This window comes from Mirounga angustirostris, unplaced genomic scaffold (assembly GCF_029215605.1).
Source record: "Mirounga angustirostris isolate CCGP_5_RB_7025 unplaced genomic scaffold, mMirAng1.0.hap1 SCAF_16, whole genome shotgun sequence".
Lineage (NCBI taxonomy): Eukaryota > Metazoa > Chordata > Mammalia > Carnivora > Phocidae > Mirounga > Mirounga angustirostris.
Window position 1 is genome coordinate 44,944,745 of NW_026991724.1, and position 13,540 is coordinate 44,958,284.

At 38.0% G+C, this 13,540-nt stretch overlaps 1 protein-coding gene across 5 annotated transcripts in view; it reads left to right on the forward strand.

Moving 5' to 3' along the window:
* LOC123855589 (zinc finger protein 345) overlaps window positions 1-13,540 on the forward strand; it is a 52,968-nt gene that overhangs the window by 12,029 nt on the left and 27,399 nt on the right. For all 5 annotated transcript variants that reach the window (XM_045891347.3, XM_064581349.1, XM_045891346.3 and 2 more), the window contains exons 3-5: window positions 2,559-2,626; window positions 4,159-4,285; window positions 4,788-4,886. In XM_045891347.3, coding sequence (XP_045747303.2) covers window positions 2,618-2,626; window positions 4,159-4,285; window positions 4,788-4,886 — 235 coding nt within the window. In that variant the 5' untranslated portion in view covers window positions 2,559-2,617. The remainder of the gene's footprint in view (window positions 1-2,558; window positions 2,627-4,158; window positions 4,286-4,787; window positions 4,887-13,540) is intronic.

The following is a 13,540-nucleotide window of genomic DNA, read 5'->3' on the forward strand; positions in this document are numbered from 1 at the left end:
AAAAGTTAAAAATAGAGCTACTCTATGACCCAGCAATTGCATTATTAGGTATTTACCCAAAGGATACAAAAACACTGATTCAAAAAAAGGGATGCATGCATCCCGCTCTTTATAGCAGCATTATCAACAATAACCAAATAGGGAAAGAGCCCAAATGTCCATTGATTGATGAATGGATAAAGAAGATGTGGTTTATATATCCAATGGAATATTTCTCATTCATGAAAATGAATGAAATCTTGCCATTTGCAACAACAAGGATGGAGCTAGATAGTATTAGGCTAATTGAGATAAGTCAGAGAAAGACAAATACCATATGATTTCACTCTTATGTGGAATTTAAGAAACAAAACAGATGAACATGGGGGAAAAAATGAAAAAGAGCGGCTAACCAGAAAACAGATTGTTCGCTATAGAGAACGAACTGATGGTTACTGGAGGGAAGGTAGGTGGGGGGATGGGTTAAATGGGTGGTGGGTATTAAGGAGGGCACTTGTGATGAGCACTGGGTATTGTATGTAAGTTATGAATTACTAAATTCTATACCTGGAACTAATATTACACTATATGTTAACTAACTGGAATTTAAATAAAAACTTGAGGAAGAAAAAAGCTAAAACCTTAAAACTCTTAGAAGGAAACAAAGGAGATCTCCATTACCTAGGTTAGATAATCGTTTTTTTATATGACACCAAAAGCACAAGCAACCAAAGGAACAAAAATTATATAAGTAGGATTTTAGCAAATTTAAAAACTTTTGAGCTTCAAAAGACACCATGAAATAAGGGAGAATATAGCCCACAAAATGGGACCAAAATGTGCAAATTGTATGTTCAGTAAAGGAATTCTATTTTGGAATATATGAGAAATTATTACAAGGCAACAATAAAAAGACAACCAGGTTTTTAAAACGAGCAAATAATTTGGAAAACATATTTTTCCAAAGAAGGGATAGAAATGGTCAATATCATCAGGGAAATGTAAGTCAAAATCGCAGTGACATACCACTTCAAATTCACAAAAATGACTATAACCCCAAAAGGTGGTGAGGATGTGGAATAACTGGAACTTTGACAGATTTTTGCTGGAATTGTAAGATGATGCAGCTGCTTTGGAACAGAATTTGGCAGTTCCTGAAAATGTTAAACAGAGTTACCATATGACCCCACAAATTCATTTCTAGGTATATCTAAGAGAAAAGAAATATATGTCCACACGAAAATATGTAGCTAAATGTTCTTAATAGCATTATTTATAGTAACAAAAGATGTAAACAATGCAACTGTCCATCAGCTAATGAATGGGGAAAAAAGATGCTCTATCCATACATCGGAATGTTATTTGGCGATATATAGGCATGAAGTTCTGGTCCATGCTGAAACATAGATGAACCTTGAAACATTATAGTATGTGAAAGAAGCCAGTCACAAAAGACACAAATTGTAGTTTCATTTATACAAAATGTCTATCTAGAATAGGCAAATCTATAGATACAAGGAGTAGATTAGTGGTTGCCAGGATCTGGGGAAATGAGAATGGAATTGCTAATGCCTATGGGTTTTATTTTTGGATAATGAAAATATTCTAAAATTAGATAGTTGTGATGGTTGCACATCTCTGTGAATTTGTTAAAAGCCATTTACTTGTATTTTAAAGAGTATGAATTTATGAAATGTGAATTATATGTCAGCAAAGCTGTTAGAAAAAGAAATATAAGGAAGATGCTAGAGCTGGTGGAGTGGAGAATGGTGGTGGTGGTGGTGGTTAAATTCACAGACCTGTTTGTTCATCAACTAAATGTTAATGTGTATAAGGCATCGAGCACATGGTATGTGCTCGGTGGAAATTATTTCTTGTACAGCCACTATCTTAAACCATCTTTAGCCTGACACTTAGAGACAGAATGATGTTAAGCAGTATTATAGGGAGGTACTGCCTCCAGAGTTCCTGAATTCAGCTAAGGCCATGATTCAATGCAATAGGCAGTTGTTTTCTGTTAGAGAGTGTTTGGATTTGTTCCTTGGTTACTGGGTGAGTGTAGTGAGACTTCATGTGGCCTAGATGAAGCCTGTGCTTTGCATTCAGCATGCTTTCTTGCACTGGAATGTGAGAATGAGCCAGGGAAGCACTTGAGGTAAATAGTGTGTTGAGACTGGGGGAAAGAGGCAGATCTTAGTCATGGAAAGTGTTTTTCCTAGGAATTGGCCTACATAGATAACAGATGATTTCAAAGCCTGAGGGCCCCATCAGTGTCCTTGAGGTGGGAACCACTTGGATAAATCTGGATCAGGGTCCCCTAGGTTATAAAAGATGAACTGCTAAGGCCAGGTCAGGGAACCCTAACAACATCATGGGGATTTTTAGCATAAAGTAATTCTTCTACATCTCTGTTTTCTGGAATTGGGGAAGGGGTGAGATTGTTTAGGCTTCTGCAGATCTTCTCAGTATATATTTTTGGGTGTGGAAGGGTCCAGGCACCATGAAAAGGGGAGGAAATACTTAGTCATTTAGAAGTAGGCCTCTTTTCATGGTTTCCTTTTTCTTCCCTGTCTTCTCAGGACTGCACTTCTCCATGAGGAGAAGCCAGAGGAGGACTCATAAGTTGCAATTCTAAGCCATGCCTTGTGTGAGTTCATGTTTCTTCTTCCCCTTTATATGAAACAGTCATTGTTTTCTTTTTTTTTTTAAGATTTTATTTATTTATTGAGAGAGAAAGAATGAGACAGAGCATGAGAGGGGGGAGGGTCAGAGGGAGAAGCAGACTCCCTGCCGAGCAGGGAGTCTGATGCGGGACTCCATCCCAGGACTCCAGGATCATGACCTGAGCTGAAGGCAGTCACTTAACCAGCTGAGCCACCCCGGCGCCCACAGTCATTGTTTTCTAGGATATGAATATTCAGTATTCTTATCTCTAGACTTTTTGCTTCACCAAGTGTTTGTTCTCCTGCTCACTCTCATTCTAGTGAATGATGGGAATGAGTCCCAGGTCTTTCTCAACTGCCCTTCTCTTCTCTAACAGTGTTTTAGGGATCCATTTGCAAATCACGAAATGTGTTTGAGTGACCTCTCCTGTCAGAATGTTGTTTGATGAGATGGTATTACACGTGAAAAACTTGGCCTTTCTCATTAACCTGGATTTTCTCATGGATTAAGATGGAAATTGGTGTTAGTTTCAGAATGTGGTGAGATCTGCTCTGTGAAGCTTTTAAGATTGGAAATGTGATCAAATGCAGGATTGAGAACAGAGAGAGAATTGTGTCAGGAATTAATACAGTGACAAGGTCCATTTTGAATTTGAATAGTGTGAGGGTAGCTCATCTTTCATTAGCTTTCTGTTGCTCATAATAAGCAGAAGCACAGTGAGCAATGATAAGTGGTAATATGATCAGCCAGATGATTAAATGATTAAAAGTTGAAGATTTTAAGAACAGAGCTGTGAAGGATGTTAGAGGAGGAGTGCAAACTATTGCAAAATAAGAAAATGATTATAATCATAATATGGAATATTATGTAGCTTCAAAAAATGATATCTGTGAAAGGATTTGCCAGGACTAGGAAGAAAGAATATTATTACTAAATTATTCTGAGACTTAACTTGGAAAGAAATTCTGAAATCATGTGTAAATCTTATTTTCTAAGATAAACATTTTAAATGACATTTTGGAATGTGCCCATCATGTTTATTTTTTCTTTTCTCTTCCTCCCTCTCGCCTTCCAGCCCTCCTTTTTCTCCTTCCCTCCTTTTCTTTCTCTTTTCAGTTCTTTAAAGGGACAGGGGAAGAAGGAACTTTCAATTTATTTGAGGATTTGCATGTGTTATATGCTAGTACACATTATTTCATTTAATCACAAAAATACACTTACCTGGCTTTTGTTCATTCCCATTGCTGTTCCCAAGAGGCTATGTGATAGAGTAATAGGAATGTTCAGGAATTGTTTAGGTGCTCTGTATTTCCCACTCACTTCCCTTCTATTACCTACCCATGTTACCTACCCATGTTAGCTTCAACATATTTGTTCACTGTTTTGGCCCCTTTATGTAATACTTTTCTCCTCCTCTTATTACTGTGTGTGTGTGTGTGTGTGTGCGCGCTCCTCTCATTACTTCTAAAAAATATTCCTTTATTTTGCCTTTAACACTTGGGCTTGTCATTTCAGAGGTTGGTGTTGTTCAAGGATGTGGCCGTAGACTTCTCTCAGGAGGAGTGGGAGTGCCTGGACTTGGAACAGAAAGATTTGTACAGAGATGTGATGTTGGAAAACTATAGCAACTTGGTCTCACTGGGTAAGTTTGTCTGGTCCCAATAATTCGACTATAGTCTTTGTGAAATTTGGGAAATATTTCAAGTACCTAGCTGAATTTCAGAACCCTAGTCCCAACTAAGTTATTTGTGGCTTATAAACTTTAAAATGGACAGTTCCATTGAGTACCTTTATCTTCTCTGTTCTTCAGATATCCTTCCTCTAAATCTTTTTTAAAATATTATTTATTTATCTGAGCATGAGAGAGCAACAGAGAGAGAGCACGTGAGTGCACGAGGTGGGGGAGGGGCAGAGGGAGAGGGAGTAGCAGACTCCCCACTGAGTAAGGAGCCCAATGCAGGGCTCAATCCCAGGACCCTGAGATCATGACTGCAGCCGAAGGCTGATGCTTAACCTTGAGCCACCCAGGTGCCCCTCCCCCCCCCCAGTCTTTCTGTAATTGACCTTCTTACTTGATGAACAGTGGACTCAATTTTAATTCTGGGCAAGCAGAGTATAATCATATCTTTTCCCATTCTTTTAAGCAGGATTTTCCATTTCTAAAGCAGATGTGCTTTCCTTATTGAAGCAAGGGAAAGAGCCCTGGAAGGTTGTGCAGGATGTGACAAGAAGTCAGAGTTCAGGTGAGTCAGAGATGGCCAGACAAGGGGAGGCCATTGTTGAGAACAGTCAAATCGCTTAATTTGTTGGCTACAACTTTGAGATGTTAGCTGAGAAGACCAAACCAAGGCCTGTGGAGTAGAAGCTTGAATACTGGAAGGCAAAACGGTTTTAGCATCAGTTACCAAAGGAAACCCCTTCTTCACCCCAATTACTACTTCCTTGTTTTTCTTTCACATTCCCCTGTATTTTCAAACTTTGTTTGAATAGCCCTCCTCCAGTGATAACAATTTTACCTATATTTTTCATCCAGTTAGTGAGGGAGAATAAAAGTTGAAAATGAGGTCAGAGAGGTGGTGGGGCTAGGTCACGTAGGGACCTGTATGCCATGACAAAGAATTGGGATTACATTGAAACTGCAATAATGATTGGCTGATATAAAGCAGGAGCGTGACATGATTAAACTTGTTATTTTCAAAGACTACTGTGGATACTGTATAGAAAATAAAATGGGAGCAAGAGTGAAACAGAAAGACCAGTTGGAAAGCCATTTTTTAGTCCAGATTAGAAATTATGGTGTCTTAGATGAGGGCAGTAATAAGTGAAGGTGACATGAAGGGGTCAGATTCTGATCAGATTTTAAAGGCGGTGCCTCTTGCTGATTAGTTGGAAGTGATGTGTGATGAAAGAGAAATCCAGGATAACTTACTAGATTTATGCCTGAGCAATTGGACATCTTTTTCTTAGTTGGGAAAGACAGGTGTTCACGAATTCTGTTTTGTTCATGATACTTTAGGATTATCTATTAGAACTAGGAAGAAATCAAGAAAGAACCTGGAAAGAAATAATATATGTATAAGTAGAATTTAAACCTTAGACTTGGAAGAAATAATTTATGAAGTTATATAATAGTTTAAAAAGAGAAGGACCCTAATCCAGTCTGTATTTTAGTTAGAAAGAAGGGGAAGGTCCAGCAAAGGAGACTGAGAAGGAATAGTTAGTGAGCTAATAGGAAAATAAAGAAAATGTTGTATCTCAGAAGCCAAGTGGAAAAAAGGTATTTAAGAAGGGCAGCATCTGATGTAATGTATGGTGACTAACATAACATTAAAAAAAAAAAAAAAAGAAATGATGTTCTCAAAAAAAAAGGGGGGGGGCAGCCCTCTTTCTTATAAGGGAACATGAGTAAGTTGAGGACTGAGAATTGATCATTGGATTTGGTAATGAGGGAAAAGAAAGCTGTACATTGGTTCAGATAGAAGAGAAGAGAGGGGAATGGGAGGTAATATAGTATTATAGTATAGGGGATGATTGGAAGAACTGTAATTACTTAGACCAGAGTTTTAGTGGCAGCTTTTGTCTTAAGCAAATTACTTTACCAGGCTTGACTCCCTCGTCCCATTTCCTCATAGTTTAAAAGGAAAAGAACACCTAACTGATAAGATGGTTGAGAAGATTTGGAATATTGAATGCAATTATATTATTCTAAGTTCTCAATGAGAGATAAATTTATGGAAGAAAAATTAGTACAAATGGGATAACTATAGTGCTGCATTTTGAAGTGTAGACAGATTTCAAACTAGAACCTTGTGAATAGCTCTAGTCAGAAAGCTGGCAGACATTCTAGGGGCCACTCTATGCTGTGACTACCATACAATCAAGTTTTTCCTGATGATTTCTTTTAACTAAATCTCTCTTGATTCTGTGTGCTCTCATATCCACTAGCAACCCTTTAAGCCTATACTCCCTCTGATCTGGGCTATTGCAGTACCCTTCTAACTGGTTTTGACACAGTAGCCAGAGTAATATTTTTAAAAAATACAAATCAGATCACACAATGGATAAAATCAAAACTAGAAAGCCTTACCTAACCTGGCTTCTGAAGGTTTTTATAACCCTACCTTAGATATCTCTCCCCTTTCTCATTGGACTCCAGCCACAGGAGCCTTCATTCATTATCTCAGATACATCTAGTATCTACATGTCTAGTACCTGTGCTCCACCCCCTTATGTCACTCACTCTGCCTGGAATGCCCTACTCACCTGACTACCTGCTGTGCTTCTTTAGGTCTCAGCCTATATATCATTATATCCTGAGAATTCTTTCCTGATCAAATTCTCAGTAATGATCTTTTAGGTTTTCTTACAGTCATTTCCAAGCTATAATTTTATAATAGTAAGACCATCACTCTTTGGCTGCAACACATCTGTAAAGGAGATCTGCAGAACTCAGTGTGCCTCTGATTTAAGTGAGCCTTCAAAATCTTGTGTGCTCTTGGTAAGACCAGCCCCTGACAGGCCTCCAGCAGAATTTAAGGGAAACAAGATCACTTCCTGTACTAACATGGCAGTATTTTTCTTACCATTAGAACTATTTTCTTAGAGACCAATTCCCATTAACAAAATTACCCACATTCCCCTAAGAGGTTTTTTAGGACCAATTCCTGTTTGTCTTACACCTTCAGTTACCTCACTCAGGTCCGGAAGTCCAAGCTTTCCAGGGCACCAATCAGCAGCTGAACTCTTTCACCATATATTTCCAGTTAGACTTAATTCCCCACTCTTTCTCAACACCCAAATCTCTTCCATCATACTGTTTGAAACTTTTTAAGAAATATCCCATATTGGGCACCTGGGTGGCTCAGTCGGTTAAGCGACTGCCTTCGGCTCAGGTCATGATCCCAGGGTCCTGGGATCGAGTCCCACATCGGGCTCCCTGCTCTGCAGGGAGCCTGCTTCTCCCTCTCCCATTCCCCCTGTTTGTGTTCCCTCTCTCGCTGTGTCTCTCTCTCAAATAAATAAATAAAATCTTTAAAAAAAAAAAAAAGAAATATCCCATATGATCTTTAGACTCTTTGACTACTCCTTTCACCTTTTGGCTTTAAGTGAACACTTTAGCTGTGCCATGAATATACAAATTTCCCTTAGAGTACTTGATAATGGTTCTTGCTTTGTCTTATCCCACAGTCCATTATTTTCCATTATCAAAGTCCCCAGCTCCTTTAAAGCACTTCAGAGACTGAACCACCCAGTATGTGTTCTTGTCATATCATTTACCAATATCCTCTCCTTGAATAGACTGAAGATCAGAACTCTTGGCCCACTGACTTTCTCTTCTCCACTATACCTCTCACCATCGTTGGTGACTTCTGTATCCTTACAATAATACATCTTGGGACGCCTGGGTGGCTCAGTCAGTTAAGTGTCTGCCTTCAGCTCAGGTCATGATCCCAGGATCCTGGGATCGAGTCCTGTATTGGGCTCCTTGCTCAATGGGGAGCCTGCTTCTCCCTCTGCCTGCTCTGCCTGCCACTCCCCCTGCTTATGCGCGCGCACTCTCTCTCTCTCTCTGACAAATAAATAAAATCTTAAAAGAAATAATACATCTTAATTCTCAATTCCTTAACCTCATTTCAAATGATCTTTCTCCACCAAATTCCTTCACTTATTCACTCCCCTAAGTGATACATAAACCTTGTAATTAACCAGCCCCAAATCTGTTTCAAACATTCACTCTCTTTGACAGCTACTTTTTTTTAATGGGTTATTTATTTATTTTAGAGAGAGAGAGAGAGCATGCGAGCAGGGAGAGGGGCAGAGGGAGAGGGAGAATCTCAAGCAGACTCCCTGCTGAGTCTGGAGCCCAAATGGGGCTGGGCTCGATCCCGCCACCACCAGATCATGACCTGAGCCAAAACCAAGTATTGGACTCCCAACCAATTGACACATCCAGGTGCCCTGACAGCTATTTTTTTAACTTTTCAACTAACTTATTCTTGTACTACCACCTCAACCACATAGTGTAATGTCTTCCATATTAAAAAAACCTTGTTCTTGATGTTACATTTTCCATTCTGTTACTTTGCCCTCCTTGATAGCCGTGAATTATCTATACTTCCTCATCTCCCATTCTCCCTTGCCTCTTTCAGCTACAGGTATAGCCATTGCTGGGTAACTTTTCTCTTCCTTGCTGGATAATTTTAAGGCATGCCCAAGAAATTACTTAACTTAAAAATTAGATTAACAGATTTAATACTTTAGACATAGAATAATCCCTTTGATCTCTAATTGATGCCAGACTCATTTAATAATTTTGGTATCTCTTAGTCTAATTTTTTATATGGATTGCCATCTCCTCACTTCTTGTTCTACCACACTGGGCCAACTTAAACTTCTTCAGTTGAAAGGAGAAGAATACAAAAATCAGGTTCCAAATTTGCTCTGGGTCCTTACAGGGAGCATTAGGGGAATCCTAATTATTTACAGAATTTTCATTTAGGGAGTATTGCTAACATTTAAAAAATCAGCCCCATGATTTTTAAAAATTTATAGTGAAATATACAGGAAAGTGCATTAAACATACGTATAGTGTGATGAATAACCACCCATGACAAGAAACAGAATGTTGCCAGGACTCCAGAAACACCCTCTGAATATATATACTTATGACCTATGTATACATTTCAGAAAGTATTATTTAATTTTGCCCATTTTAGAATTTAGGTGAGTGACATCATATTGTACGTATTCTTTTGTGTCATGCTCCTTTCATTTATTATTATATTTGTGAGAGTCGTCCATATTGGTGGCTCTAGTTCATTCATTTTTGTAAGAATTCCATTGTTTGAATATACCAAAATTAACTCTTAGTTATTAACTTTCAGTATATTCTTGGTTAAAATTTGGGTCATTTCTAATTTGGCTCTTATAAATAATGATGCGATAAATGTCACTTGACATGTTTACTCCTATACCTGAGCATGAGGTTCCCTGGGATATCTAAGAATAAAAGTGCCGGGTCAGGGCGCCCGGGTGGCTCAGTTGGTTAAGCGACTGCCTTCGGCTCAGGTCATGATCCTGGAGTCCCAGGATCGAGTCCCGCATCGGGCTCCCTGCTCGGCAGGGAGTCTGCTTCTCCCTCTGACCTTCCTCCCTCTCATGCTCTCTGTCTCTCATTCTCTCTCTCTCTCAAATAAATAAATAAAATCTTTAAAAAAAAAAAAAGTGCCAGGTCAGAAGATACGTGTATCCTTGATTTTACTAGATAATGTCAAGCTGTGTTCCAAAGTAATTATACCCATGTACACCCCTACCAATAGTATATGAGAATTTGGTGGCACCATATCCTTGAGTGCAGATTTTAAAAGTTTTGCGAATCTCGTGGGTTTGTATCTGTCATTGGAATTTTATTTCCATCTCCTTGATTACTAATGAGTTTGGGCTGTTTTTTTATATACTTATTGGCTGTTTAGAACTTTTCTTTTGTAGATTCCTGTTCATGTCTTTGGCTTATTTTTCTCTTGATTTGTTAATTTTTCTCTTACTGATTAGATGGGTTTTTTAAAAATATATTGTAGTTACTATATTTGTGTTTCAGATATCTTTTGCTATGTGGCTTGGCTTTTCACTCTTTTTCTAGAATCTTTTGATGAATAAAAGTTCCTAATTTTAAAGTAGTAGAATTATTAATTTTTTCCTTTATGATGGATATTTTTTGTGAGGTATTACAAAATATCCTTCAGGTAGCACCTGGGTGGCTCAGTTGATTGAGCATCTGATTCTTGATTTCAGCTCTGGTCACAATTTCAGGGTCATGAGATGGAGCCCTGGTCTGGGCTCCATGCTGAGCATGGAGCCTACTTAAGATTCTCTCTCTTCCCCCCAACCTGCTAGCCCTCTTTCTCTCAAAAAAAAAAAAAAAAAAAAAAAAGTCCTTCTGTACCTTTCATTCATGAATATATTCTTCTATATAAGTATTTTAATTTTTAAAATTTTTTTTTTAATTTTTAAATTTTTTAAAGATTTTTATTTATTTATTTGACAGAGAGAGACACAGTGAGAGAGGGAACACAAGCAGGGGGAATGGGAGAGGGAGAAGCAGACTACCCGGCACTTGATCCCAGGACCCTGGGATCATGACCTGAGCCGAAGGCAGACGCTTAACAACTGAGCCACCCAGGCGCCCCTATATAAGTATTTTTAAATAGCTTTTTAGTGTTGACTTCCACATTGAGATTTTTATCCTACCTATAGTTGATTTTTCTCATGGTCTGTCAAATAGGGGTCTGGTTTTTTGTAGTTGTCTTGGCAAGATTAATTGTAAATTTTATTTTCTCCCCACTAAAGTGCTGCTTTTATAATTATAATATAAATATAACATAAATAATATAATAAAATATACATAATATATATTATACATGTAAAAACATATAATATAAATATAATTATAAATATAATTTCCTTTTTTATGTGGGCATATTTTTGGACTTTATATTTAAGCCTGTGATAATACCACATTATTTTAATTATACTTGCTTTTAATGCATCTTGCTACCTAGTGGGGAAAATATTTTCATCTTCTCTTTAAGAATGTCATCACTCTTCATGGTCTCATGTCTTTCTAATTAGCTTGACAGCCTTCTCCCTTTAAATGTGTTGGGATTTTGATTAAGATTGCATTGAATCTACAGGTCATTTTGGGAGAAAATTGACATATTTACAATATTGAGTTTTCTCATTATGTTTCCTAATAATGTCCTGATCACAGTTGTAGACAAAGGAGAAGTGGCCATTGTTGCACCTCCCCAGTTGCTGCAAGTCCCTCCCCCTCTTGCTGAAGTGACTTCCAGGGGATTTAACAGGCTGGCACCCCTTTATTCATTGTGTTCATTTTTCTCTTTCCCACTTGGGAGCCAGATATTAAAGACTAGGACATTCAAAAACAACTGCATATATGGGAAAGTTAGAAAGGGACCATGGTACCCAGACAAAGGCTCAGAAAAGACCTCAAGACCTTAAGTTTATACCAGAGGGCAGTCCTCAGCACCGAAGCCTATAACGATCAAAACAACAAAAACAGTAACAAAAATTAGCAAACCCTGGGGAAGGGAGAGAATCTGATTTCTAGAGTTACCACATTATTATTAGAATTATGTAAAATGTCCAGTGTTCTAACAAAAAATCATAAGACCTACAAAGAAACAAGGAAAATATGGCCCATTCAAAGGAAAATAAACCAACAGAAACTGTTCCTGAAAAAGACCTGATGGCATATATACTAGACACAGAGGTTAAAATTAACAACTGGCTTAAAGATAGACAACTAAAGGAAGGAAGATGTGGAGAAAGTTGCTAAAACTATATATGAACAGAATGGAAACATCAATAAAGAAATAGAAAACCTAAGAAGATGCCAAAAAGAAATTCTGGAGTTAAAAAGTACAAAAACCCAAATGAAAAATTCACTAGAGGGATTCAAAGACAGGTTTGAGCAGGCAGAAAGAATCAGCAAACTTGAAGATAGGACAACAGAAATTATTCAGTCTGAGGATTAGAAAGAAAAAAGGTTGAAGGAAAATGAACAGAGCTGAAGGGACCTGTGGGACACCGTGAAGCAGCCAAACATGCATTGTGGGAGTCCCAGAAAGAGGAGAGAAAAAGAGACAATATTTGAAGAAACAATAGCTGAAAATTTTATGAAAGACAAACATACAAACTTGTAGAAGATAACAGAGGGAAAAATCTAGGTGATTTTGGGCACAGAATGAGTTTTTATATAAACACCAAAAATATAATCATGAACAAAAAAAGTTAAAAATTGGTGTTCATTAAAATTATAAACTTCTGCTGTGTGAAAGTTATGAGAATGAGAAGACAAGCCATGAACTGGGAGAAAAATCTTTGTTAAACAAATATCTGGTAAAGAACTTACGTATAAAATATACAAAGAATTCTTAAAACTCAACAATAACAAACAACCCAATTTAAATGAGGCCAAGAGATCTGAACAGATGCCTCACTAGAGAAGATAAACTCATGGTAAATAAGTATATGAAAAGTTGCTCAGTGTCATATGTCATTAGGGTATTAAAAATTTAAACAACCATGAGACATAACTATACATTTTTTAGAATGACTAAAATCCGAAACACTGATAGCTCCAAATGTTGTCAATAATGTGGGGTAACAGGAATTCACTTTCACTGTTGGCAGGAATGCAAAATGGTACGGCCACTTTGTTTTGTGTGGTTGTATGTGTTGTTTTGTTTTAGAGAGAGTATGAGCAGGGGAGGGGGGAGAGGGGCAGAGGAAGACAATCTGAAGTAGACTCCACGATGAGTGCCAAGCCCAATGTGGTGCTCAATATCATGACCCTGAGATCATGACCTGAGCTGAAATCAAGAGTCAGACACTTGGGCGCCTGGGTGGCTCAGTCGTTAAGCGTCTGCCTTCGGCTCAGGTCATGATCCCAGGGTCCTGGGATCGAGCCCTACATCGGGCTCCCTGCCCAGCAGGAAGCCTGCTTCTCCCTCTCCCTCTCCCACTGCTTGTGTTCCCTCTCTCACTGTGTATCTCTCTGTCAAATAAGTAAATAAAATCTTAAAAAAAAAAAAAAAGTGACACTTAACTGACAGAGCCACCCAGGTGCCCCTTGTACAGCCATTTTGGAAGACAGTTTGGCACTTTCTTATGTAACTAAACATAGTCCTACTGTATGATCCGGTAATTGTGCTCCTAGATATTTACCCAAATAAATTGAAAACTTTTGTATTACAAAAACCTGCACATAAGTGTTTATAAAAGTTTTCCAAAACTTGAAAGCAACCAAGATGTCCTTCAATAGGTGAATGGTTCATCCATACAAAGGACTATTATTCAGCAGTGAAAAATAAATTAG